At 44.0% G+C, this 27,352-nt stretch overlaps 3 protein-coding genes across 8 annotated transcripts in view; 2 read left to right on the top strand and 1 right to left on the bottom strand.

The window, feature by feature from the left end:
* ROPN1L (rhophilin associated tail protein 1 like) overlaps nt 1-27,352 on the top strand; it is a 918,600-nt gene that overhangs the window by 585,291 nt on the left and 305,957 nt on the right. The gene's annotated exons all lie outside the window — the stretch shown is intronic.
* Nucleotides 1-27,352, top strand: part of CCT5 (chaperonin containing TCP1 subunit 5) — a 739,483-nt gene that overhangs the window by 603,339 nt on the left and 108,792 nt on the right. The window lies entirely within an intron of this gene.
* The window catches only part of ATPSCKMT (ATP synthase c subunit lysine N-methyltransferase), a 202,351-nt gene that overhangs the window by 83,327 nt on the left and 91,672 nt on the right, over nt 1-27,352 (bottom strand). The window contains exon 6 of one of the 6 annotated variants that reach the window (XM_050794081.1): nt 11,318-12,734. The exons of the other annotated variants lie outside the window; for them this stretch is intronic. Within the exon in view, the coding sequence (XP_050650038.1) occupies nt 12,724-12,734 (11 nt within the window). The 3' untranslated portion in view covers nt 11,318-12,723. Of the gene's footprint in view, nt 1-11,317; nt 12,735-27,352 lie in introns of those variants that run through there. 6 annotated transcript variants of the gene reach the window in all.

Below are 27,352 nucleotides of genomic sequence, written 5' to 3'. Positions count from 1 at the left end.
GGAGGTGATTAGGTCACGCAGGTGGACTCCTCATGATTGAGATTAGTGTCCTTATAGAAGGGATCCCGGAAAGCTCTCTCAGTCTCCTTCTACCATGTGAAGACATAGTCAGAAAGCAGCGATCTGCAGCCAGGAAGAGGGCCCCACCCAGACCCCAGCCCTGTGGCACCCTGATCATGAACTTTCAGCCTGCAGAGCTGTGAGATAGATGTTTACTGTCTAGGCCCCTCAGTCAGAGACAGCAGCTCAAGCAGACGAAGACAGTGACCCTGGCACACAGCCTCCCCTGACCCCTGGCCCCACGGGAAGGTTACTCCACGCATCCCCGCACTCTCTGTCCAGTGAGCCCTGAGTCCCTGTCTTCTCTCTGAGGGGTACTTCCAGCCCCAAGCCAGTGCAGGACAAAGATGATGGGTGTGTGGTGCCCCCAGAGCCTGGTGGCCTCCCATGTGCACAGCAGCAGGTCTGCCCTGTGTGCCTCGGCCCTGGGGCCCAGTGTTCAGGGCATCTCAGAGGCCCCACCTTCCTGCCCGCCAGACTCCGTGCCCTACCCACCAGCAGAGGGAACATGATCTGAAAGGAAAAGATCCATGTGTCCAGTTGTTCCTCAGTAGGCATGTATTAAGAACCTGCTCTGAGCCAGGCACAGGCCCAGCCCCCAGGATGATCAGGCATGCAGTGTCCCTGAGCTGGGGAGCCGCTGACTGTGAAGGAGACTAGAACAAACAGCCGAAGCACAGGGCAGCACGGATTCCACAGAGCCTCCCACGGCCTCCTCCCATGTGTGCAGGGAAGACCTGGAAGGGGGCCAACAGTAGCTGGGCAAGGAGACCCAAGTCTCCCAAATACACCGCCAGGCCCCACCCTTCAGGTTCAAGGAGCCCTAGGCTGGTCAACAGTCAACCATCTGCCCTGCTTTGCATAGTGGATTCAGGTCAACAACACACTCCCTTGGTGTGCATGACCAGCGTCAGCCAGGCTCCTTGTACAGCGCCTCCATGTCCAGTCCAAACCAGGCCACCTCAAGCCCCCAGGCCAGAAGCACTGCTGAGAACATCCTTCTCACCTCCCAGGCTGCCCAGGGGGCTGGGTCCTGCCAGGCTCCCTGGTTTCTCGTGGTGCCCTGTGGGTAAGCAATACCTTCTTGCAAAGACAGAGAGTGTCCTGTACAGACCAAAGCTTCTCAAAGTGCCTGTGGGCAAAGACCAGGTTTTGCTTTCTAATCTACCACAGACTGACACTTGTATAAAATTTAAAATAATTTTTAGAATAGTGAAAGGCAAAAAGACATACAAAATATACGCCTAAACAGAGTAAAGAGACAACTTATTGAATGGGAGAAAATATTTGCAAACTATTTATCCAACAGGAGACTACTATCCAGAATACACAAGCAATTCAAACAACTCAACGACAAAACAAAACCCAAAAATCCCACTAATAGGTGGGCAAAGGACATGAATAGATGTTTCTCAGAAAAAAGATAAAAATGGCAACCGTTATATGAAAAAATGCCAAATATTGCTAATCACCAGGAAAGTACAAATCAAAACCACAACGAGATATCATCTTACCCCAGTTAGAATGGCTGTTATCAAAAAGACAAAATATGCAGAGAAAAGGGAACTCTGAAACACGGTTGGTGGGAGTGTCAATTAGTACTGCCATTGTGGAAAACAGCATGGAGGTTTCTCGAGAAACTAAAATATCCAGTGATGGATGCAGTGAAGCTCCCTGACTTGCCACAACGCAATATATTAATGTAGCAAAACTGCACTTGTACCCCATGAAAATATACACTTTTTTAAAAGAAAATATTTTTAAGAACTGAAAATAGAACTACTATACCATTCAGTAATCCCACTACTGGGGATTTATCCAAAGGAAAGGCAATCAGTATATCTAAAGGATAAGATACCTGACTCCCATGTTTACTGCAGCACTATTCACAATAGCCAAGATGTGGAATCAACCTACGTGTCCAGCAGCAAATGAATGGATAAAGAAAATGTGATGTATACACAATGAAATACTATTCAGCCATTTAAAAAAAATGAAATCCTGTCGTTTGTAGCAACATAGATGGAACTGAGGATCATTATGTTAAGTGAAATAAGCCAGGCACAGAAAGACAAATACCACATGTTCTCATTTATATGTATGATACGTGCGTGTCCCCAACCAAATATGGTCTTGAATTGTAATTCCTCTAGATGTTAAGGGAGGAACTTTATGGGAAGTGATTGAATTAGGGGACGCTTTCCCCCATGCTCTTCTTATGATAGTGAGTGAATTCTCACGAGATCTGATGGTTTTACGAATAGTAGTTTCTCCTGCATTCTCACACACGTCTCTCCTGCCACCATGTGAAGAAGGTCCTTGCTTCCCCTTCACCTTCCACCATGATTATAAGTTTCCTGAGGCCTCCCCAGCCATGTGGAACTGTGAGTCAACGAAACCTCTTTCTTTTATAAATTACCCAATCTCAGGAAGTTCTTCATAATAGTGTGCGAATGGACTAATACAATGTGGAAGCTTAAAAAAGTGGATCTTAGGGAGGCAGAGAGTAGAATGATAGTTACCAGAGGGTGGGGAAACACAGGGAGGAAGAGAGGTTGGTTAATGGATACAAACATACTGTGATGGTTAATACTGAGTGTCAACTTGATTGGATTGATCCTGGGTATATCTGTGAGGGTGTTGCCAAAAGAGATTAACATTTGAGTCAGTGGGCTGGGGAAGGGAGATCCACCCTTAATCTGGTGGGCACAATCTAATTAGCAGCCATCAAATATAAAGCAGGCAGAAAAACGTGGAAAGGAGAGACCGCCCTAGCCTCCCAGCCTACATTTTTCTCCTGTGCTGGACGCCTCCTGCCCTCAGACATCGAACTCCAAGTTCAGTTTTGAGACTCGGACTGGCTCTCCTATCTCCTTAAGCTTGCAGACAGCCTATTGTGGGACCTCGTGATCATGTAAGTTAAGACTTAATAAACTCATATATATGAGTTTATTAATATCTATACATATATCTCCTATTAGATCTGTCCCTCTAGAGAACCCTAATACACATGCAGTTCTAGTGTTCGATAGCACAGTAGGTTGACTATAGTTAACAATAATCTATTGTATATTTCAAAATAGCTAGAAGATTTGAAATGTTCCCAACACAGAGAAATGATACATGTTCAAGGTGATGAATATTCTAAATACCCCGATTTGATCATTACACATTGTGTGCATGTATCAAAAATATCACATGGGCACCATAATTATGTACAAATATCATAAAGTGTACATATGCATGTAAATGTTTTGTCCTTAGCTTCAACGGATATAAAATTACTCTATCAAGTGCTATAAAAGTTGCTAAACACTCTCCATTTCAGCACTGATCTCACCACAGAAAGTAACAAAGAGTTCTTGGACTGGCATAGCCCGTGAACTACCTGGAATTGTGCTGGCCGGGACTGAGGGTCAGCAAACTACTGCCCAAGGGCAGGCCAAATCCATCATCTTGTCATTTAAGTATTGTCTGAGGCTGCCTTTTTGCTTTCGTGCTACAAAAGCAGACTCGAGAGAACCACTTACTAAGTGGCCTTTTATTGAAAAATATTTGCCAACTCCTGCCCTAGTCTACTTCAAAAGACACTGCCCACCCATCTCAGTACCTTCAGTCTCCTCAAAGCCACAGCTGCTTACCTCCTCCAGTAACCATGAGAGAATTTCTTCAAAAATGACAAGAAGATAGTATTTACCAAGTGGATCAGCTTCCTAGGGCTGCTGTAACAATTACAGCAAACGGTGGCTTAAAAACAGAAATTTAGTTTCCCACAGTTCTCAAGGCCAGAAGTCCAAAATCGAGGTGTCGGGATGGCTGTACTTCCTCCAAAAGCTCTATGGGAAACTCCTTCTTTCCTTCTTCCAGTTTCTGGTAGCTCCTGGCATTTCTTGGCTTCTCCCTGCATCAATCACCCCAATCTCTGCCTCCACCTCCACATGGCCCTCTTGTCTATGTCTGGGTCTTCTCTTTTAAGTCCACCTGCCATTGGACTTAGGGCCTATCTGAATAATCCAGGATGATCTCATCTCGAGATCTTTAAATTGATTACATCTACGAAGACCTTCGTCCAAATTAAGTCACATTCGCAGGTTCCAAAAGTTGCAACATTGATACTATGGTTTGAACGTTTGCCCCCTCCAAAACTCGTGTTGAAACTTAATCCCCAACGTAATACTGTTAAAATGAGAGGCTTTAAGAAATAATTGGGTCATGAGGGCTCTGCTCCAATTCATTCACGGGTTAATGAATTAATGGGTGATCACTGGAGTGGATCTGTTAAAAAGCCAGTGTGGCTCTCAGGGAACCTCTCTTGCCCTGTGATGTCTTCACCGTGTTATGACACAGCCCGAGGCCCTCAACAGAAGCCAACCAGATGCAGCCACCTGATTTGGACTTCCCAGGCTCCATAACTGCAAGAAATAAACTTATTTTCTTTATAAACTACCCAGTCTCCATTACTCAGTTACAGTAACAGAAAACGGACTATGACGGTGGACATATCTTTTGGGGGGGCACTGTTCAAGCCACGACACTGAGTGTTTCCTCTGCACCAGATGGTGTTCTCATTCTCTGATCTCAACCTCACAGCACCTTTACGGGGAAGACATTGTTGTCCTCACTTTACAAATGAGTAAATCAAGTCTCCAAGAAGAATTCACATACAATTTTCCAAAGATTACACAGTGAGGCAGAGTTAGGATTCAGGCCCATACCCATAACCACTGTGCAGCCCACAGTCCTGAGGGTCTCGGGAGCATTCAGTGGGTGCTTTGCGTGTGTCAAGCAGTGGTCTCAGCACTCTGCACATGTCATGCCCCTTAATTCTCATAATAAATATGGGAGGTTGTCATTATTATTATTTGTACTTTATAGAGGAGAAAATAGAGATTTACTCTTAAAGACTAAGGTCATCAAGCTAATTAGTGGCAACATTAGGGCTTGAACCCAGGTCTATTGGAAAACAAAGCCAGACTCATATCTACTACACTAAACAAAACGTTGCATAACAGCAGGGCAATTCCCAAGCTCAAACTCCATCAGCCACAGAGAGTAAGCCCATGAAGTTATCATGAGCCACTGAGATTGTCACCTCCTATCCTTGTTGAGTGAGTCCTGACGGGCCACAGGGCCCCAGGCTCCCTTGGTCCTGTGGCTCAGACTTCATCAGGCCTTTCAGTCTTGTGAATCCAGCCAGCAGATGGGGAAGAGGGGAGGAAAGTGACACACTCACTTCCTAACTTGCCTTCTTGGAGGTGACAACGCACTCCTGTTCACATTCCATTGGCCAGAACGAGACACATGCAAGGGAGGCTGGGGCACTCCACACCATGGAAGGAGGTCCCTAAATTTTAAGTAGACAACTAGTCACCTCCCTATATAAAAAAGCTATTTTATAAAACCTTCAAAATTCTCAGGGTTTTGGCACATAGTAGTAATTTAGTAATTTTTTGAGTGAATGATTGAAGTGAACTGGGGAAAAAAAATAAAGCTGGCTCCCCAAGCTGGACAGCAGAGCTACTGGAGCAGTCAGTCCACAGTGGTCAGGTGGAGTCCAAAGCACTACTGGCCTCTACGGTCCTTTCCTACAAATTATTAAAAGGCACCTCTTCTTTAAGACTTCCATCTATTATAAAGTCATCACACTCTACTGACTTTTGTTAGAACAAGGCAATTTACTGCCATCTGCTGGAAACATAACATATACAAATGTCTGCAATGTCTGTGATGCGAGTGGTAGCTGCCAGCAAAGGGCACCATTGTGCAATGTACAACCTGCACAACTGTACAGAGCAGCTCTGAGTGCTGATGGTAAGACCAGAGGAGCAGCAGAGGAAAGTGAGGTCCTCACTGTGTGGTGAGGAGTCCTCTGCATGTGGGGAGACCTCAGGATGGACCCAATGGTGCTGATACTGGCTCCTTGTATTTTGCTTGCTGGTGGAGGAAAGATCTGGGGGCCAAGGCAGGGGCCCAGGCCTCCTCTATCATCAGGAGGGACAAACACGTCTTCTGTACAGGCCTGGGTCTCAGAGGCCAATTCAACAGAGTTCATAAGGAAGGCAGAAACTTTATGGTTCTCAGTCTTGCTGACAAGCCACAAATGTGAATTCCCTGAGAGCAGGGGCCACTTCCACGTCATGGGGTCAGTCAGATGCCCCAAGAAGTTCCCAGACTCACATCCCCGGAGTGGGCCTTGTCCTCAGCCAGGAAGGCAGCCTGGCCAGTGGATCACTCCCACCGGGTGGGACACATTGGTTTCAAGGGACTGTGCCATACTGGGCTCCCAGAATGGTGCTGATGTGCTGGCTTGGGGAGGACTGCTCACAGCAGACACAGGACAAGTTCAGGGCTCTGAGCCCCTGCAGGGCCCCTTTTGACTCTGGGACAAGAGTCGAGTGTGCAGGTCTGTGCATGGCACTCACCCATCTGTTCTAACTACAGGGCCACCTCTGGGCCACAGTGCCTGGGGAGCTCGGGTGGTGGAAAGCATCCTTGACCCTGGCAAGCAAGGAGGTTGCCCCAACTCCTTTGCAGGCTCGGTGCTGCACCCTGCTTCCAACACTTTCCAGACCAGCAGCCATGGGGCTTTGGGATTGATCTCTTCTCCCATTTCCAATCGATGTGGTGATACCACTCATCATACCTAGAACAATTTTTTTACGTTTTTTTCCCCTTTTAGATAAGCTTTATTTTTTATATCAGCTTTAGTTTACAACAAAATTGAGCAGATACTAAAGAGAGTTCCTATATGCCCCTACCCCACACAGGTACAGCCTCTCCTACTATCAACCGTGGCTCAGACTTCATCAGGCCTTTCAGTCAGTTTTTTATTTTGGGGAGTTTTGTTTTTATGAGACAGGATCTTGCTTTGTTGCCTAGGCTGAAGGGCAGTAGCATGATCACAGTTCACTGCAGCCTCAACTTACTGGGCTCAAGTGATCCCATCACCTCGGCCTCTTGACTAGCTGGGACCACAGGACCCAACAGCAACACCACACCTGGCTAACTTTTTTTTTTAAGCGATGGGGTCTCCCTGTGTCGCCGTGCTTGAACTCCTGGGCTCAAGTGATCCTCCTGAGGATCCCAAAGTTCTGAGATTGCAGGTGTAAGCCACCATGCCCAGCTAAGTTTTTAATTTTTTTGTTACATTTTTATAAAAGAAAAATAACATCAAGACACTTCATAAATGGGTACAGAAAATTATAACAACTAAACACTTATATTTAGTCCCATATACACATGTACAGTGGCTGGAACAGATGGAATGCCATTTTTACAAACTATCAGGTTCTTGGACAATCCAGGATTTCTCAAATTTCCCAGATCTCTGAGAATACCTAGTGAATTATCTCTAGGATAACTCAGGGAGGCAGTCTGCCAACCTTCAGATGGACTTTTTTTTTTTTCAACTTTTATTATAAGTTCAAGGGGTATTAGTGTGGGTTTGTTACGTAGGTAAACTTGTGTCATAGGGGTTTGTTGTACAGATTATTTCATCACCCAGGGATTAAGCCTTATTTTTCCTGATCCTCTCTCTCCTCTCGCCCTCCACTCTCCAAAAGCCCCCAGATGAACATTTTTATAGAAGTAACAGGAAATACAGTGGGAATCCTTGAGTTGTATTTTCTAGGGTCAGTCTGAAGCTCCACAGGATGAGGGGAGGATACCTCTCGCACCCACAGTCCACTCCCACTACACCCCTGGGCCCCTCGTGATTAACACTGAGCAAGATCACCTCCTAGGAAAGCAGCAATCAGTGTCTAAAAGAAAACGTGGCTGGGAGATGGGCTGCTCTACCTTTATGCTATAAAATCTGTACATTCAACATGGTCAGAAATGAATTCTCACTCATATTTACTTTCTCTGAGGAAGACTTGCATTTGTGGTCATCATCGACAAAGCGCAGTCATCATCTCGAAGAGTGTCTGGAAGCCAGGGTCAGGGTCCCCGGCCAGCACGAGGGATGGGGCGGTGTCACGAGTAATGGTGTCACCAGCCATAAGGAAATGGACTGGGGACATTCAGAGGCAAGACAAGCTCTGCCGTTTCAATGCAAACAGCTTGCAAAGAGCCATGGTGTTATAAGTGACAATGTTAACATAATAACCAGGTGAGATGTGGAATTGTTTTGGAATGTAGTCTTTGGCAATAAGGACTAGGAAGCTATGGTTTCTAGATCTGAACAGAAAGAGATGGTACCTGGGGAGGAGAAAGAACTTTCACGTGCCTCGATTGGAAAATATGTAAATACATAAGTATCTCTTTGCTACTTATTATTCTAAATCCTCATTGATAAATCACTATGCCTCACACGGGCCCATACATTTTGTCACACATTTATTAATCAAATAATTAATATAGACAGGGACCTCACAAAAGAATATTTTCCTGGGATCCCACACAACCTAGGGAAAGCCCAGGTGACTACCGCAATGAATACTGCTTGAAGGAGATTAGGAAAAGAAATGAATGGGCTCAAACAGGAAAGTTGGAAGAATTCAAGTATATACATCAGGAGGAAAGATGGGGGGAGGGAAATGAGTTAATAAAACAAATAAGAATTGATCATGTTTCACATTTAAGAATAGTTATAATTGACCCGGCGTCTCATATTTTGGATAGAAGAGAAGAAACTCAGCTCTATACCTTGTCAGAAAAACATAGCATTGAGATTCAGAAAATACGCACACAGCTGCGGCATTTCCCTTTCCAATAATGTGCCACTAGTAGAGTCGACATAACCAATAGAAACATTAATATAGGTTTAAACAAGTGTATCTCCTAGGCAGATCCTTAAATTCCTTTAATTTTACATTAGGATATAAAATCGCTCATTCTAATGGGTTAGTAAATGCATAGTCCTTCAGAAGCCTCATTGACGAAAACACAGCATAGGCAGAGGGAAATATACTGTTATTTCTGTTCTGGCTGTATTTCCATTCCTAATAACAGTAATGAACTTGAAGCATCATATTTGCATACAGATAGGTCTAGATTCCAGTTTGGCTGCAGCTATACAGTTAAGCATGTCGCTGATGTGCACTTCCCAGCCTCAAAACACAATTTAAAGATCACTTTATGAAGAGTCGAATTACAGCAATGCGCTTAAGCATTAGGGCTGTGGTTTATCTAAAAACTGTTGGCAACAGGGCCAAGTTCTATGGCTCATAAAAGTCGATCACAAAGTTCTGAGCTACTGCAGCTCATTGATTGTGGTTATTCTTTAAGTTTCTTAATGTTCCCACCCATGGTATACTGGCACCCATTCCATTTCTCAAGCTTTGACACTGTTCCTTCCTTCCTTCCCCTCCTCCTTGCTCACACGTTCACAAACGACCGTTCTGGGCCAGGCACAGGTAGAGTCATGCACAGGTCCTACCCTCCAGCAGCTCAGAATGTGCTCAGGCTGACTCGAAAACAAGTAAGTACAATGTGAATATTGATGCGTACCAGTCACCATGAAAACACAGAACGGGAAACACCCACTGCCGCCCACCTGAACTGAGCCTTCGTGAACAGGAGTTCAAACAGTGGGATGGGGGGCAAGAAATGGCATTTCCAGCAGATGTAAAGGAACACAGGTACGTTTAAAAACAAAGCAAATGTACCAATGCTCAATGTCCTTGGGGAATAGGGGCGGGATAAGCAGGTGGTGTGGCCAGATGGTAAAACAGGGGCAGGGCTGGAAAGTTAAGGCCGGATGCTGAGTGTCCTTTACTACTAAGCTCAAGAGTTCATACTACAGGCAGCTGGGGGCCACCAAGAGGTTTTCCTGGTCTGGTTGGTTGTTGTTGCTGTTCTTGTTGTTGCTTTGAGTAAGCAGAAGAGATGACAGCAGCGTGGAGGACGACTGTGACCGGGTAGAAACGTGGGGAGTGGAGGCCGGGAGAGCAGCTGAAAGTCTCTCCCAGCACTTAGGCACAAAACCCCGATTCTGAATGAAGCAACTGCAGGAGAAGAGGTAAGCAGTCGGCTTCAAGGGATCTGTAAGCAGGGCTTTACCCCGGGCTTGGTGTCCAGATGGATATAAAGAGCAAGAAGAGGGTGAAATAATGGCACAAATTTTCCACGCCAAGGAAATAGGCAGAAGCTGATGCCCGTTTTTAAAAACTCAGGAATATAAAAGGAAAAACTGTTTAGGAGATCAGAATTATTTTGACTTTGGACGTCACGTTTGTGTATCCGTAGGGAGAAGCCCAGAGGCCACACCAAGGCAGAAGAGACTGTGGATGTAGAATTTGTGAGGGTCCCAGGGAAAGAGGAGAGGAGGGCTCAACACCCGGGTAGTGGTCGTGTCCAAGGAAGCCGGAGCTGAGACTCCGGAAGGGGAAGCCTGAGTTCAAGTCAGCACGGAGCGCCGACAGACTAAGCCAAAAACCGATCACATGCTGTTGGCAAAGGGCTGGCCCAGAAGAAAACGTCACAGGTTATGGGCCTCAGCGCAACTGGGCCTTCCCAGAAAAGGGTGAAGAGCGAGGTCACAGGTGAAGAGAGAAAGTGCTGGCACCTGTCAGAGTGGAGGCGGAGGACCTGAGATCTGCCTTATCAGATGGGGTGGGATGAGACGAGCTCAACTGAAGATACACAAACCAGATAGGCACCGAGGCTGGGCATGGTGGCTCACACCTTAATCCCAACACTTTGGGAGGCCAAGGTGGGAGGATCGCTTGAGCCCTGGAGTTTGAGGCCAGCCTGGACAACGTGGTAAAACTTGGTCTCTACTAAACATTTTTTTTTTAATGGCGAGGGGTGGTGGTATGCACTTGTAGTCCCAGCTGCTCCAGAGGCTGAGATGGGAGGCTCACTTGAACCCAGGAGGATGAGGCTGGAGCAGGCTGTGATTGCAACCTGAACTCCAGCCTGGAAAACAGAGTAAGACTCCGTCTCAAAAAAGTAAATACATAAAAATAATTAAAATACAATGTTTAAGATGATGGGCACCTAAAGGGCAAATGGAAATATGAGTCTGGAATTCAGGAGAAAAGTCAGAGGAACAGGGACAACTACTCCAGTTCCCAGAGTAGTTTAAAGAAAAGGTGTGCTGGATGTATAATCAGGAAGAAAAGTTGCATTTTTCCACAAAATATTGACATCAAGCATTTAATTCTTTCTTCATATACAATAAAGATACCTATGAAATCTCTTTATGAATCTATATGATTTCAGTTTTAATTTTAAATAATATTTAGTAATAAAGTACTTAGATGATTATAAAATAATACTTTTCCAAAAAAAAAAAAAAAAAAAAATGTTCCAATTAATTTTATGTAGATATGGTTTATACTGAATGGGCTATCTTGGAATCACCAGGGAAGGCCAGCACAGACACCAGGAAAGCTATCATAGGTGGCATTTACCTTAGTGAATTCTCCATGGTCTGATGCTGGCCTCTGACTGGGCACCCCAGAAGCTTGATCTGTAGATCTGGGCACCCCAGAAGCTTGATCTGTAGGGTGTGACTCATGCTAACAAAGCAATGATGTCTAAACCTAGACCTGGACTTGCCAATTCACAGCAGAAACACAATCGTCAAATGGCCTAAACACCCTGTTTAGTGTGGCCACTGCATTCTTTCTCTGTGGGGAAACTGGGGAGGAAAATGATGAAAAGGTTACCTGGGGAACAAGGAGCCAGCTCCCACGAGCAACCTGGCCTCTACATGTGGCAGAAACAGGTTGGTAGAAATAGGGGTTTCAGTGGGTTTTTTGTTTGTTTGTTTGTTTTTTAGTCAGGGTCTCAGTCTGTAATGCAAAAGTGTGAACATAGCTCACTGCAACCTTGACCTCCTGAGCTTAAGTGATCCTCCTGCCTCAGCCTCCTGAGTAGCTGGGACTGTGGACATGCACTACCACGCATGGCTAATTTTCTTTTCTTTCTTTCTTTTTTTTTCCTTTTTTTTCAGAGATAGGGTTTTGCCATGTTGCCCAGGCTGGTCTTGAACTGGCTTCAAGTCATCCTCCTGACTCAGCCTCCCAAAGTGCTGTGATTACAGGCATGAGCTACTGCACCTGGCAGGCTGGGATCTAATGCACCCAAAACACCCAGGTCACCCACAACCTCCCCTCTGCCCTGGGCATATTTGTCTTGCTATCTCCTTTCTCTTTGTTCCACCCCTGACTAGATCTCTGTTTTCCTTCCACTGAATCGCTCCCTAAATCCTGTACTAGCACATTCATCTTCAAGAGTCTTCAGTGCTCTGTCAAGCCAGCAGAATAAAGCTCAGATGCTTCCACGAGGCTGAGAGCGGGCCACACCCCACCTTCCCAGACTCACCACCTCCCACATCAGTACACATGCCCCATTCACCAACCACAGGTGGCTGGTGCTTCTCCCACTCTGTAAGCTTTGAGTTCTCATTTCTGTGAACTCGTGTTGATGGTTCACATCAACGACGTACCTTCTTTGTGTAGGTGCTATGCTAGGGTATGAATACCTATTTGTGCATCCAGTCCCCAACCCTGGGAAGTCCGTACCATCATCACACCCATTTGATAGATGAAAACACAGAGGATTGGGGAATGAAGACACTTGCCATACAGCAGTCGAGGAGAGGGGCAAGCCTGGAGTCGGCATGCTCGAAGATTCCACCACACATAACTGCTTCCCAAGGCACTCACACGTGGTCTCCACTTCATAGTGTTTGTTTATCCATACACGAAGAGTTTATATTTGTACTGTGAAAAAACGTGGATCAGAATAAAGAAAACACACCTTAAAATAAAATACTTCATTATTTTAAAGAACAAACGTTTTTGGCCGGGCGCGGTGACTCGCGCCTGTAATCCCAGCACTTTGGGAGGCCGAGGCGGGCGGATCATGAGGTCAGGAGATCGAGACCGTCCTGGCCAACATGGTGAAACCTCATTTCTACTAAAAACACAAAAAAATTAGCTGGGTGTGGTGACGCACGCCTGTAATCCCAGCTACTTGGGAGGCTGAGGCAGGAGAATGGCTTGAACCCAGGAGGCGGAGATTGCAGTGAACCGAGATTGCGCCACCACACTCCAGCTTAGCGACAGAGCGAGACACCATCTCAAAAAAAAACAAACATTTTTGAACAAGTAGTAAATGAGATCAAGACTCTTGCCTAACTTTAAAACCCTAGTTGAGTTTATCTACTTCAGCATAAATGCCGGCTCTACCACAAAACAACTGGGTGACCTTGGGCAAATTGATTACCCTCTCTGACTCATGTTCTTCATCTATCAAATAGGAGTGATCATCATGGCCCATCCATTCTTCATTGGTGAAGTACCCAGATAACCTGGGTACCACGGGCACAAGCACTCAATAAATACCATCTATTATTATTCTACACTATGTCCTAAAGACATTGTTTATTTTGCTGAATTTTAAAGTGGGAAATCAGGCTCTCTTTGCTCAAGTCTATTTTTAAAACTCTTGGGGAAATTGTAAAATATAAAATTATTAAATGAAATTAAAATCATGAGCTTGCTTTGGTCGGGTGGCCAATCTTTTTGTTTTCTTCTTTGTGTCTCTGCAGGAAGAAGGGTGCCACCGTTTGCCTGGGCTGCCATCAGCAGCATTGACTCATGGCTAAAAGAGGGGAAAGCTTAGGACTCTAAATTCTGAATCCTTCAGACAGTCCCGCCATTTTCCAAACATTGCACCAACATCATGAAATACTTTAAAATGAATAAAAATGCATGTGGCAGCAGAAGGCAATTATTCATACATTATCTGAAAACAATAAAGTAAGATATACCTTCCATTCAATTTTCAGGATTATATATATTACAGGTGAGTATTTATTTTTAGTGGACGTTTTCCCCTTTCTCTCTTTTCGCTCCAGTTGTTGGTTTCATAGGGTCAGAGAGAGTTCAGTTGTATAGAGAAAGTACTAACTGCTGAATGGCTCTGTCAGGCTCCTGTATTTAAGGAGACGGAATTGCATATTACAAGAAAATGATTGTTCAGCTACCTTTTCATTAACAATTTGTCTACAAGGAGACAGGCTTAACTGCTTCTATTGAAGTTGGGAAGCAACAAATTGAATGTGTTCCATAAGGATTATGTCATACTTCAAACATATGGTGAGCTACAAACACCAAGATATCATGTTTGGAAATAGTGGTGGGTTCACTATTGTTTGGTGGCTGTTTAATTGAATAGTCATAAGTAATACTTTTTTAAAAAACTTGTCATTATTTGCACAATCTTCAGTGAAATACTGTAATAGTTTTCTTTTATATATGTGTTTGATCCTTGACACATTAAAGAAAAATGGCTTTGGGGAAACTATACTGAAGGTTATTAAGGAAACATCAGCTATAAAATGCATCCTAGGTCAGCTTCTTGTAATGGGGTTCCACTTTGGAGCACACAGAAGACATCCAAAGGTGTGGAAGGGAAAAATTCTAGCTGAGCCCAGGGTTGATGCGGGAGAGCTTTCCCTGAATGCACCCCGAGATTGAGGTCCTGGGGTAAATAGGCCAACCAGAATTCCTTCTGCCTCTGTCTACTGAACAGAAAATCTGTTCCTCCACCTCTCGCCCACAATGTTCCAAACTGAATGCTCAACCTTTTAACACATCAAGTGAAAACACTAACTTTAGACACTTTCAGAAAGCACCGTGTTGGTGCTGGGTTGTCATCATGTATATGGCCAGTAAGTCCACAAAACGTCAAAGCCCTGGAACCCCAGCCATGGTTTCAAGGGGTCCAGGTTTATTATGTCATGTCTGTGAAACATGTGTCCATCAGGAAACCCACTCTTGCTCAGTAATGGAATATTACTCATGAATGCTCACTGTATATAAAGTTCATATGCTTAATGCCAAAACAGTATTCTGTTCTCCTACTTAATAGAAAGAGATCATTAATTACTAGTGCAGAAGGAAAAATACCTAATTCCACACAGAACAAAGGATACCCATGGAGGCCATGCTGGGCAAGGCCGGCTCCAAGTGTTAGCTACAGACATAAATGCATTGATAGAGAGGAAGAAGGGGAAGGTTGTTTTCTAACAAGTTTTTGTTTTGTTTTGTTTTTCTGTCTGTTTTGTTTTTTTTTTTTTCTGTTTTTGAGACTGAGTCTCACTCTGTCGCCGAGGCTGGAGTGCAGTGGCACTGTGTCGGCTCACTGCAACCTCCATCTCCTGAGTTCAAGCAATTCTCCTGCCTCAGCCTCTCAAGTAGCTGGGATTACAGGCATCGACCACCATGCCCAGCTAGTTTTTATATTTTTAGTAGAGACAGGCTTTCCCCATGTTGGCCAGGCTGGTCTTGAACTCCTGACCTCAGGTGATCCGCCCACCTCGGCCTCCCAAAGTGCTGAGATTACAGGTGTGAGCCACCATGCCTGGCCTTCCAACAAGTTTTTAAAGGTTGACCTGACTGTTGTTAAGATTACGAAGAAAGACACTGGAACAGTCATTCTCAACCCTTTAAATTCAATGCCCTCTTTTTATAACATGATTTTGTACCTACCCCTTTACTGTCTTGAAATGTAATTCATATAAAATATAACCTAAGACAACACTCATTAGGATGGCTACTATTAAAAATACAGGAAATAACAAGTGTTGGTGAGGATGTTGAAAAATTGGAACCCTTGTACACTGTTGGTGGGAATGTAAAATGGTACAAACCTCCCTGGAAAACAGGAAGGTAGTCCTTAAAAAATTAAAAACAGAATTACCATGTGACACAGCATCCCACTTCTGGGTGTATATCCAAAAGAATTCAGAGCAGGGTCTTGAAGAGATATTTGCACACTCACGTCAATAGCAGCACTATTCACAATAGCCAAGAGGTAGAAGCAACCCAAATGTCCATTGATGAATGAAGGGATAAATAGAATGTGGTATATACACAGAATGCAATATTATTTAGTCTTTAAAAAATTCCGTTACACGCTACAATATGAATAAACCTTAAGGATAGTGTGCTAAGTGAAATAACTCAGTCACACAAGAGAAAAACTAATTCTATATCATTCCTCTTATAGGCAGTATCTCAAGTAGTCAAATTCATAGAAACAGAAAGTAGAGTGGTGGTTGCCAAAGGTTGGATGGGAGGGGTAACAGGGAGTTGTTTAATGAATATAAGGTTTCAGATATGCAAGATGAAAAGTCCTGGAGGTCTCTTTCACAATAATGTGAATATGATTGATACTACTGAACTGTATGCTAAAAAATGGTTAAGAAGTTTTAAATATAGATAGCTACAGATAGATACAGATATTAACCTGTTTTGTGTTGCTATAACAAAATACCATAGGTAATTAGTAAAGAAAAGAAATTTATTTCTCACAGTTCTGGTGGCTGGGAAGTCCAACATCAAGGTGCCAACATCTGGTGAGGGCATCACCCCATGGCAGAAGGTGGAAGTGCAAGACAGCATGTGACAGCAGGAGAGGGACAGGGGGTCAAACTTGCTTTTTTAATGAAGCCACTCTCTCAATAGCCACCCACTCCCAGGATAACAACATGAATCCATTCATAAGGGCAGAGCCCTCGTGACCTAATCACCTCCTATTACGTTCCAACCTCTAAACACATGTGCATTGGGGATTTCCAACACATCAGCTTTGGGGGACACATTAAAACCACAGCATTCTGCTCCTGGCTTCCAAAATTCATGTCCTTTTCGTAATGCAAAATACATGTATTTCATCCCAATAGCTCCAAAAGTCTTAACTTATTCCAGCACTAACTCAAAAGTTCAAAGCTCAGTCTTATCTGAATCAGATATGGGTAAGACTCAAGGCACAATTCATCCCCAGGAAAATTCCTCTGCAATCTGTAAGCCTGTAAAATTAATAAATTACGTGCTTCCAAAATACAGTGGTGAGACAGGCATAGGACAGACAATCCCATTCCAAAAGGGAGAAATAGGCAAGAAGACGTGACTGGTCCCAGGTAAATCCAAGATTCAACAGGGAAAACATCAAGTCTTAAAGCTACAGAATAATCCTCCCTGACTCCATGTCCCACATTCTGGGCACACTGGGACAGGGGCTGGACCTGCAAGGCCACAGGCAGCCCTACCCCAATGATTTTGCTGGGCTCAGCCCACCCAGCCACTTTCATGGGATGGAGTCTCATGCCTCCAACTTTCCCAAGCTGGAGTTGCATGTCGGTGGCCCCACAGTTCTGTGATCTCTGAGATGGTCTTACTCCCATAGGTCAACTAGGCAACGTGGCAGCTTGGACCCCATATTTCAGCTCAGCATTGCCCTAGTAGGGGCTGTCTGTGTTGTCTCCATCCCTGTGAAAAGTTTCAGCCTGGACCCTCAAGCTGTCAAATACATCCTTTGAAATGTACAGATCCCACAGTTTTTGCATTCTGTATACATGCAGAGTCAACACCACGTAGATGCCACCAAGGCTTACTGCTTGAGCCCTCTGGAGTGGTGGCACAAGCCATACCTGGGCCCATCTGAGCCGTGGCTGGGACAGCTGAGGAGTGCTGTGCCTGAATGCAGGGAGCAGAGTCCCAGGCATCTCTAAGCAATGAATGTTGAAGTCCCATGGGCACCTCTCTGGGAAACCTTCTCTGGAAGGCCCTGTTCTGGGCCTGTGATGGGAGGGGCAACCTGCTGAGCCCATCAAATGCCTTTGATGTCATTTCCCCATTGTCTTGATGAATGGCACCTGGCTCCCTTCTATCCATACTAATTCTTTAGCAAACAGTCTCTTGGCCACACTCTTAGTTTACTCTCCTAAACATGCCTTTTCACTCTTTACATGAGCAAGGCTGCTCATTTCCCATATCTTTTGTTCTGCTTCCCTTTTAACTATAAATGCCATCTTTACATCATTTCTCTTCATTCACATCTTATTATATGTGGTTAAAAGTAGCTATGTAGCTCCTCCAGTATTTTGCTTAGAAATTTCTTTCAACAGATGTCCAAGTTCATTGCTCTTAAATTCCACCTCCCATAAAGCCCCCAGTCGTGGACATGATTCAGCCATGAATTTATAACAGTTCTTTGTGAATTTATAACAAAGATGGCCTTTACTCCAGTTTCCATTACTTTGTTTCTCATTTCCATCTGAGATCTCATCAGAATGGCCTTTACCATATCAGAAATGTTCCTATTTCTACCAGTATTTTGATTAGGACCACTTAAGTAATCTCTAAGAAGCTTCAGACTTTCTCTACAGTTCTCTCCAGGATCATGCTTAATGCTCTGTTCACAGCAATATAGGCTTTTGCTTGCCTGCTCCTGCATGTTTTCCCAGCCTCCACTCATTACTCAGTTCCAAAGGGGCTTCCACATTTTCAGGTATTTATTATAGCTACAGATCCGCTTCTCAGTGCCAATTTTCTTTCTTGGCTCATTTTTTGTGGCTATAACAGAAAGATACAGACTGGGTAATTTACAACGAACAGAAATTTATTTGGCTCGTGGTTCTGCAGGCCAGGAGTCCAAGAGCATGGCACTGGCATCTGATGAGGACTTTTGTGCAGCATTATCCCAGGGCAGAGGTAAAAGGGAAAGAAATACTGAGAGCAAAAGATCAAGAGGGGGCCAAAGGTTTTGTAACAAAGTCACTCTTACAGTAACTAACCCACTCCTGGAATAACAACATTAATCCAGTCATGAAAGCAGAGACCTTGTGACTTAATCAACTCTTACGACACCCTGCCTCCCAAAACTGTTGCACTGGGGGTTGACAGCACATAAACTTTGAGGAATACTTTCAAACAATAGCAATATAAATGATAAATCCTAACACAAATATGATTTTAGAAATAACACAATACCCCAACTAAAATAAAAATGTAAAAAGAAATTTATAGTATAATGTGCATAGAAATGTACATTATACACATTTAGCACAGAAATGCTCAGAAAAACCAGCACTGGAGGTTGTAATGCAGGAGTCAGATGCTTGCTGCTGTCCTTAGAATCTTCGAGAACATGACAATCACAGAGGCAGATGGACAGGGCTGGGCTCCACTGGTAAGTTAACCACCACAGGTGACTTTCCAACTCCAGTGAAGTTCCAAGCAAAAGGATTTACACAATGGTTTCTTTCCTGGAAAATTTAGGGTACATCACAACTATTGGAATACAGGTTTTTTATCCACATGAAAGTCCCATGGTACACTTAAAAAATTATTCAATGGGCAATACTGCCACATGAATGCACAATATAGAGTGTTCCCAGGCCATGCCTACTAAATGCAAGCAGAGCCCCCAAGTCTTTGTCACAATCAAAACTGACCCTCCAAATTCCATAATGTAGCAACCCCAGGGAGAATCACCCCTAGAGAAAGCAGTGAGAATTGCCTCACTAAACTATGAGATCCAAAAAGAAAATCAAAGAATGAAGCCTTTTATTCAGGGCTCTGTCACCTGCCAATCAAACAGCTCAGGGCCTACCCCAGGCCACCGCCCAGGGGAGATTTCACCAGGTCTCAGAACACAAGCAAAGATTTGTCTTGGCAAATCCATCTCAGAACAGAACACATGGATACAGGGAGGGGCACATCACACACCAGGGCCTGTCGGGGGGTTGGGGGAAGGGGGGGGCATTAGGACAAATACCTAATGCATGTGGGGCTTAAAACCTAGATTATGGGTTGACAGGTACAGCAAACCACCATGGCACATGTTTACCTATGTAACAAACCTGCACATTCAGCACATGTATGCCAGAACTTAAAGTAAAATAAAAATTAAAAATCCATTTCAGAACAAAAGTTGGATTTTGGTTCTTAATTTTTTGACATTCATTTATCTCCTCCTACACATGTTCTCTGTCCTAAAGAATTGGAAATTTTAAAGTTAGCTTTCTGGAGTTTTATTTTACTTAAGACTCTTGAAAATTAAAAGTTTCAGGCTCAAAGCAGCAAAGCACTAATGGTGAAAACTGATGTCCTGTTAGACCTCTGAGAGAATCATCTCTGGTCTTTCTGATCCCAAGTAATCCCATGCCTGGAGCCACCCATTCTGCCAAAATCTTGGCACTGATCCCAGACTTAACACTAACATCCATATATTTTCACCTGGTGATCGGCAGCTCCCTTCTTGCTTTGTTGAATTACGCAGCTGCCTGGAAGCTCAATGGAGCCACCACTGCTACAATGGCACACCCAGCTTCTCTAGGTTCCTCTGGCCCACAGCACTTATTTAGTGTTAACAGAGACAAAGGCCTAAGGAGGAATGATGTTGTCAAAGGTGTTCAAACCAAAGCGACTCCACCTTGAATAGTGGCTGGGTAAGATAAGGCTGAGATCTACTGGACTGCATTCCCAGGAGGTTAAAGCATTCATAGTCACAGGATGAGACAGGAAGTCAGCACAAGATACAGGTCATGAAGACCTTGCTGATAAAACAGGCTTCGGTAAAGAAGTCGGCCAAATCCCACCAAAACCAAGATGGTAACAAAAGTGACCTCTGGTCGTCCTCACTGCTCATTACATGCTAATTACAATGCATTAGCATGCTAAAAGACACTCCCACCAGTGCCGTGACAGTTTACAGATGCCATGGCAACATCAGGAAGTTACTCCATATCCGTCATAAAAGGGGAGGAAACCTCAGTTCCAGGAACTACCCACCCCTATCCCTGTAAACTCATGAATAATCCTCCCCTTCTTTAGCATATTATCAAGAAATAACCATAAAAATGGGCAACCAGCAGCCCTGAGGGCATCGCCTATGGAGTATAGAGTAGCCATTCTTTTATTCCTCTACTTTCTTAAAAAACTTGCTTTCATTTTACTCTATGGACTCCCCACGAATTCTTTCTTGAGCGAGATTCAAGAACCCTCTCTTGGGGTCTGGATTAGGACCCCTTTCCAGTAACAATGTCACAAAGAAAATAACACTTAAAACACCAATCAGACACTCATTAACATATTAACTACATGTCTTGTACATAAGGAGAGGGGCAGAGGGCTCCCTCGCAGGAATAAGACTGCCTAAGAAGGGGGCTTTAGAGGTTCTTATGCCGGCCAGTTCTCCCTGTACTCATGTATTTAACCTACATTTACTGAGCACATACTGTGTGCTGGTACTTATTACAACAATAAGACCCAGTGCCCATGTCCACACAGTTCCAACTTGGGGTGCTGGCTGCCATAACAGAGCATCTGACTGCTGTAACATCATCTTCAAGAGCAGTGAGGGTAGGATAAAGATAGGAGATAGCTGTTGACAGTGAAAATGTCTCCAAAAATAAAATGTCTGAGATCCTGAGATAATAAGGGCAAAGGGGTTTTATGTGCCTGCACGACAAAGAACATTAAAAACTGTAAGCAAGTTTTTTGTCTAGACAGAGCCAAGTCGAGTCTAGGAACCATTATTTGATATGCAATTTTCTACTTAGCAGTGCAGGTATGCAGAATTCAATTTGGGAGTGATCTGTATTCTATTCAGTTTCCACAATAGCACTTCAGACGTAGTCAGGAACAGGGGAATTTATCTTCCTGCAAATTCACTCCCTAGGGGTCCTGTAGCTCACCAATGGGTTTCAGTGCTAGCGAGGTGGGCGGCAGAACAGACAACAGTGAGAAATTACAGCCACAAATCGCCCGCAGGAGCCTTGCTGCTGTAGCTGCTGGCTTCTGCCCGCTCCTGTAATTGCAGAGCTAAAACCACTGCCAGAAAAGGGATAACTAACCTCCAAAAAAAAGAAAAAAATCCTCGCCAGCTAACCAAGGAGGTGGCCTTGCTCTAGTCTAGAGCAGAAAATCTTTTCTAACATATTTCCTTGAGCTAAAAAACATTTTACCATTTCACCACATTTTATCATTTCTAACATTTGTAGTATGTTTTGCAGTCAAGTTGCATATATTAAGTGGTAGTATTTCTTTGTTTCCCCCCCAAAAAGAAATATTCTTATTAAATTGATAACGCATTTTACAATCAGTGTACTAGTTTAGAATCAAGGAAATTCAGTAATTACCATGATTTAAAATGCCTTTCCACAGAACAACTAGAAACAAAGCTAAGAGGCTAAGCATTGCTTCCCCCCACATCCATGTAATCAAATGTCTTTTGTTCACATCTCATCAGCAACCCAGTGGTTCAACTTTCGGAAACCCCAGGGAGATAAGTCTTCCCATTAGGCCTAATCCACACCAAAGCCCCAGCAAGGCACGTTGGCTCCCCACGCTTTCCCTAGGTAGGAGGCAGCCCACCTCTCATTAGTCTTAGGGCACACTCAAAGACTAAGCCAGGTGGAGTCAAAATGCCTGCACTCAGCCCCATATTCCAATTGTCAATTTTAAGAAAAGTGTGGCCCTGGCGCCCTGACTTCTGCCTTTCCACAGCCAGTGGGGACAGTGAGTTAGAGGTGCCAGGGCCAGTGTTTGTCCCAGCATCCCCCCAGTGCTATGAACAGCTCCGCAGCAGCCTCCTCATTCAGCAAACTTCATGAATACCCAGGAAAAATAACAACAATGATTCCGTTCTGGGAAGTCGCTAGTTCACTGGGAATCACTCACTGCATGACAGAGTTACCTTTAACCTCTCATGTACTGTTCACTGCTCCTTCGTGGCTTTCAAATTTGAGATCTACCATCTTGGGCCCCAAAGGGGCTCACTAAGAAAGAATCGATGATGATAAACTGTAGACATTTCCTTTCAAAGTCTTGACCCTAGAACGAGGGAGAATGCTTTTCTTTTCCTAACCACTCTAGGATCTTCATGATCAGCAGCTAAATGTGGAGCAAGCATAAGAAACATCACTAGCTCCGGCAGACAAGCCCGCAAAGGCCAGGGGTGACTTGAGAGCTGAGTCTTGGTAAATCCATTTAAGGAGCTGTTAATAGCTGGAGCAGTAACTCGAAGCTGCCAAGAAGCATCCATGCTTCATGGGATCCTGCTTAAGCCAGACATCTGTCACCACACCTACAGTAGCAACTGTCAACATGAGCAGTGAGCAGGGAGGAACGCAAAAAGCAGATCGTGTCAGGAAATGCAGTTTTACTGGGGTAAAAAAAAAAAAAAAAAAAAAAAAAAAGGCTAAAGGGAAAATAGAAGGACAATATTTGGGAGTCAAAAAAGTACCACTGGATGTTGCAAGGTATGCAATGGAAAAGGAGCCTGAGAACAAAAGCCACCAAGCAATTAGGAGCACCCCAACGGGGTTATCACATGACAGTAAATGTCTATGTATTAGGTGCTGAAATTCAGAGGTTTACTTGTCACAGCAACTACTGTGGCCCTAAATAAGATTTTGTATTGGCTTGGCATGGTGGCTCACACCTGTAATCTCAGCACTTTGGAAGGCTAAGGTGGGCAGGTCATGAGGTCAGGAGATAGAGACCATCCTGGCCAACATGGTAAAACCCTGTCTCTGCTAAATATATAAAAATTAGCTGGGTGTGGTGGTGCAAGCCTGTAATCCCAGCTACTCAGGAGGCTGAGGCAAAAGAATCACTTCAACCTGGGAGTAAGAGGTTGCAGTGAGCCGAAATCGCACCACTACACACCAGCCTGGCAACACAGCAAGACTCCGTCTCAAAAAAAAAAAAAAAAAAAAACAGAATGTGCATCAGGCCAGGCACAGTGGCTCATGCCTGTAATCCCAGCACTTTGGAAGGCTGAGATGGAAGGATCACTTGAGCCCAGGAGTTTGAGGCCAGCTTGTACAACATAGCGAGACCCCATTTCTACAAAATAAATTTTAAAAAATATTCAAGCATGGTGGTGTGCACCCATGGTCCCAGCTACATGAGAGGTGCTCCATCCAATGGAAACGTCTGCATCTAGTCACTCTCCAGTCCAAACTCATGCCTTTCCATTATTCCTGAACCTCATCTTTTTCTACAAATACACTATGCCATAGATGTGCTGCATGTGTGATTTAGAGCTTTTTACATTGCCTTGCTACACTATGATTGATGCATAATCATTTTTGTTGTTCTTAAGACAGGTCTCAATCTGTCACCCAGGGTGGAGTGCAGTGGCATAATCACAGCTCACTGCATCTCAACCTCCTGAGCTCAAGCCATCCTCCCATCTCAGCCTCCCATGTAGGTGGGACCACAGGAGCATACAACCACGCTTGGGTAATCTTTTTTTTTTTTTTTGTAGAGACAAGGTCTTACCATATTGCCCAGGCTGGTCTCAAACTCCTGGGCTCAAGCAATCTGCCCACTTGGCCTCTCAAAGTGCTGGGATTAAAGGTATGAGCCACCTTGCCCAGCCTAATACACAATCTTTTTTTAAAACTTTTTTTTAAATTCAGGTGTACACGTGCACGTTTGTTATGTAGGCAAACTTGTGTCATGGGGGTTTGTTGTACAGATTATTTTATCACCCAGGTATTAAGCCTAGTAGCCATTAGTTATTTGTCCTGATCCTCTCCTTCCTCCTACCCTCCACCCTATGAAAGGCCCCAGTGTGTGTTGTTCCTCTCTATGTGTCCACATGTTCTCATCATTTAGCTCCCACTTATAAGTAAGAACATGTGGTATTTGGTTTTCTGTTCCTGCATTACTTTGCTAAGGATGATGGCCTCCAGCTCTATCCATGTTCCCACAAAAGACATGACCTCATTCTTTTTTATGGCTGCATAGTATTCCATGGTGTATATGTATCACATTTTCTTTATCCAGTCTACCACTAATGGGCATTTAGGTTGATTCCATGTCTTCACTATTGTGAATAGCTGATGCACAATCTTAATGAAGGTCTCTAAGTTCTCTGAGCCTCAATGCCCTCATTCATAAAATGAAGATAATAATAGCTAATAGATAAAAATAAGAATGTTGACTTTACAAGTTTGTTGTGATCATTAATTGGGAAGGGAGGGTTTGGGAACATGAACCTGGAACATTATAATTCTTCTTTTGGATTTATTTTTGCCTTTTTCCAAAGAATAAAGGCTAAGAATGACCAGGAACTTCAAGAAGGTAAATAAAATTCAACATCACTAATAACAAGAAGTAGCTTACTAGAAACAGCTATGAGGGAAATAACACTTAAACACAGTTTTGTTCTGTGTAACAGGGGGCATTCCATCTTTGAGTTTTTTTCTTTTTGAAAACTGCTTAGGGTTGGGTCCAGTGGCAATTGTGAAGTGCAGGATATGAGGCAGAAAAACTATTGCTTAAAACCAGTTTCTCCTCTGCCTGTTGTTCACATGCTGGTCTTTTCCATTAAACCAGGCATATCCTCAGAAGACAGACAGGAACTTTCTGGAAGTAAGGAATGAGAGCAGAAGGGATGAGTACCACCTCCAGGTTGGGTTCCTGAAACCTTTCACCTAGCTCACCTCCAACATTCTTTCTCCCCTTCCTGCTGACTGGAGTGCCAATATCTAGGGTGACCTCAAAAGCAACAACTGCAGAGCCATTGTCATCCAAAGTCCCTGAGTGACCACATGGAGCAGAGCCACTCACGAACCTGAAGGGCTCTCCTGAGAACCATTACAAACCTCTGATTTATTATTATTCAGCTTCTCTGTTTTGAGCTTTCTTTGTTATAGCAACTGGTGCTACCCTAGCTAAAGCAAACTTACTCACCTTTGTATTCCAAGTGCCTACAATAGGGCATGGCTCTGTTCTTAAGGTGCTTAATGAATAGCTGTCTCATTGAATAACCCACATATAATATCTATACCTGGGAAGCAGCTCTATCCAGAATTTCTCCCAATTGTGGGGAGAAAAAAATAGATAAAACAAAACATATACCTCCCATTATGAAGAAAAAGAAAATCTCATTAAAAAAATAAGAATGCTGACATCTGCAAGTATCTGTTCCAGCCATCTGGAGGGTACATACAATGTAGACAGTATCAATGCCTCAAATAGGTATCTTCATTTCTTCCCCAGACAGTGTCTCCCTTCCTTTAAGGTGCAACATTCCAAAAGAATTTGAGGAAACCTCCCCTCCACCATTCACTGCATGGTTGAGTGAGACTGACTCCACCTACTCTGCCTCATTCAAGGTTTGTGTTGCATCTCCCTTGCCACAGAGATTGATCTGGGGATGGTTTGAGGAGTTTGGCTAGACCACAAAGTCTGGCCGAGGCATTAAAATCGAATCGAATCAAAGGTGTGAACTCAGTTTAAGATTGTTTTCACTTCTATATCCTACTGAGATAGCAAATAGTGCAAAAGATATTCCTAAGATAAAGTTACATGTACAAGCCAGGGGTTTCCTAGATACTCAAAGAGGCAGATCCAAAATTAGAAGTCAGTGCAGCCTTTGCAGAATGAACAATGCATCAGGTTAGAGAGTCTTGCAGCCTGGAATTCATCACCCAGAATTCATCATTTCATACTATGAGGTCGGAGGGCTGCATCAGCAGACAAGGGTCTGAGTACTACCACAGAAGGAAACTATAGCTGTAGTTCCCTGCTCCCTGCACCATGTTCTATGAGGCACTGGGCCTACAGTAGGCTTGGCCAGGACCCACCAGAGTCCACCCATTTGTGGGGATACAGATGGACGGCTCTCATACTCACCTTGTCTAATCACTCCCAGTGTCACAAACAACTGTTACTAGGATGCAGCATCACACAAAAATAATGATGATAACCCAAAACTAAATAGTATACGATACTAATTATAGAGTAAGCCCTTGCTCAGAAAAGGTAATCACACAAATCTACCAGTATTTCCATCTTGAGCCCGCTGGAATATGTGAACATCATTTATGAGGTTGCCATTATTTGCCTTTACCTGAGAGTACCTTGAGTTTTCCTTGTGAGGTTTCTCTCAGTAGAGTGCTCTTTCAAAAAAAAAGTGTGTTCTTGGGACCTTCAGCTGCTCACAGAGGTTGCTGCCCTTCTAAGATGATGATGTGATGGGATCAGCAGTCCTTGCTGGGAACCCTAGGCTCCAGGTCCCTTTGGCGAGCCCAGCCCCTCCATCCCAGCATCCTCTGTCATCTGAGGAAACAGCTAGAGGAAATCACTAGCTATACCCACTACAATAACCCCTACCAGGAGAACACTACTTCATGATCCTTGACCTCTCTCTGCCACTCAGTCTGTAGTGGGTTGAGTGGAGTGCTCCCAAAAATTCATGTCTATCCCAAAATTCACAATGTAACCTTATTTAGAAATAGGATCTTTGCAGATGCAGTTAGTTAAGGAACTTAAGACAAAATCATAATGGATTTTTAGGGTAATCCTTAAGTCCAATGGCTGGTGTCCTTACAAGAGGAGGAGACACACAGGGAAGAAGGCCATGTGAAGATGGAGGCGGAGACTGGAGTGATGCAGCCACAAGCCAAGGAATGCCTGGGGCCACCAGATGCTGGGAGGATCCTCCTCTGAAGCCTTCAGAGGAAGCATGGCCCTGCTGACACCTTGAGTCTAGACTCCTAGCTTCCAGAAGCGTGAGATAATAAATT

Source organism: Macaca thibetana, chromosome 6 (genome assembly GCF_024542745.1).
Source record: "Macaca thibetana thibetana isolate TM-01 chromosome 6, ASM2454274v1, whole genome shotgun sequence".
Taxonomy (NCBI): Eukaryota; Metazoa; Chordata; class Mammalia; order Primates; family Cercopithecidae; genus Macaca; species Macaca thibetana.
Note: the sequence above shows the minus strand (reverse complement) of the source record. Positions and strands in the feature narration are given on the sequence as shown.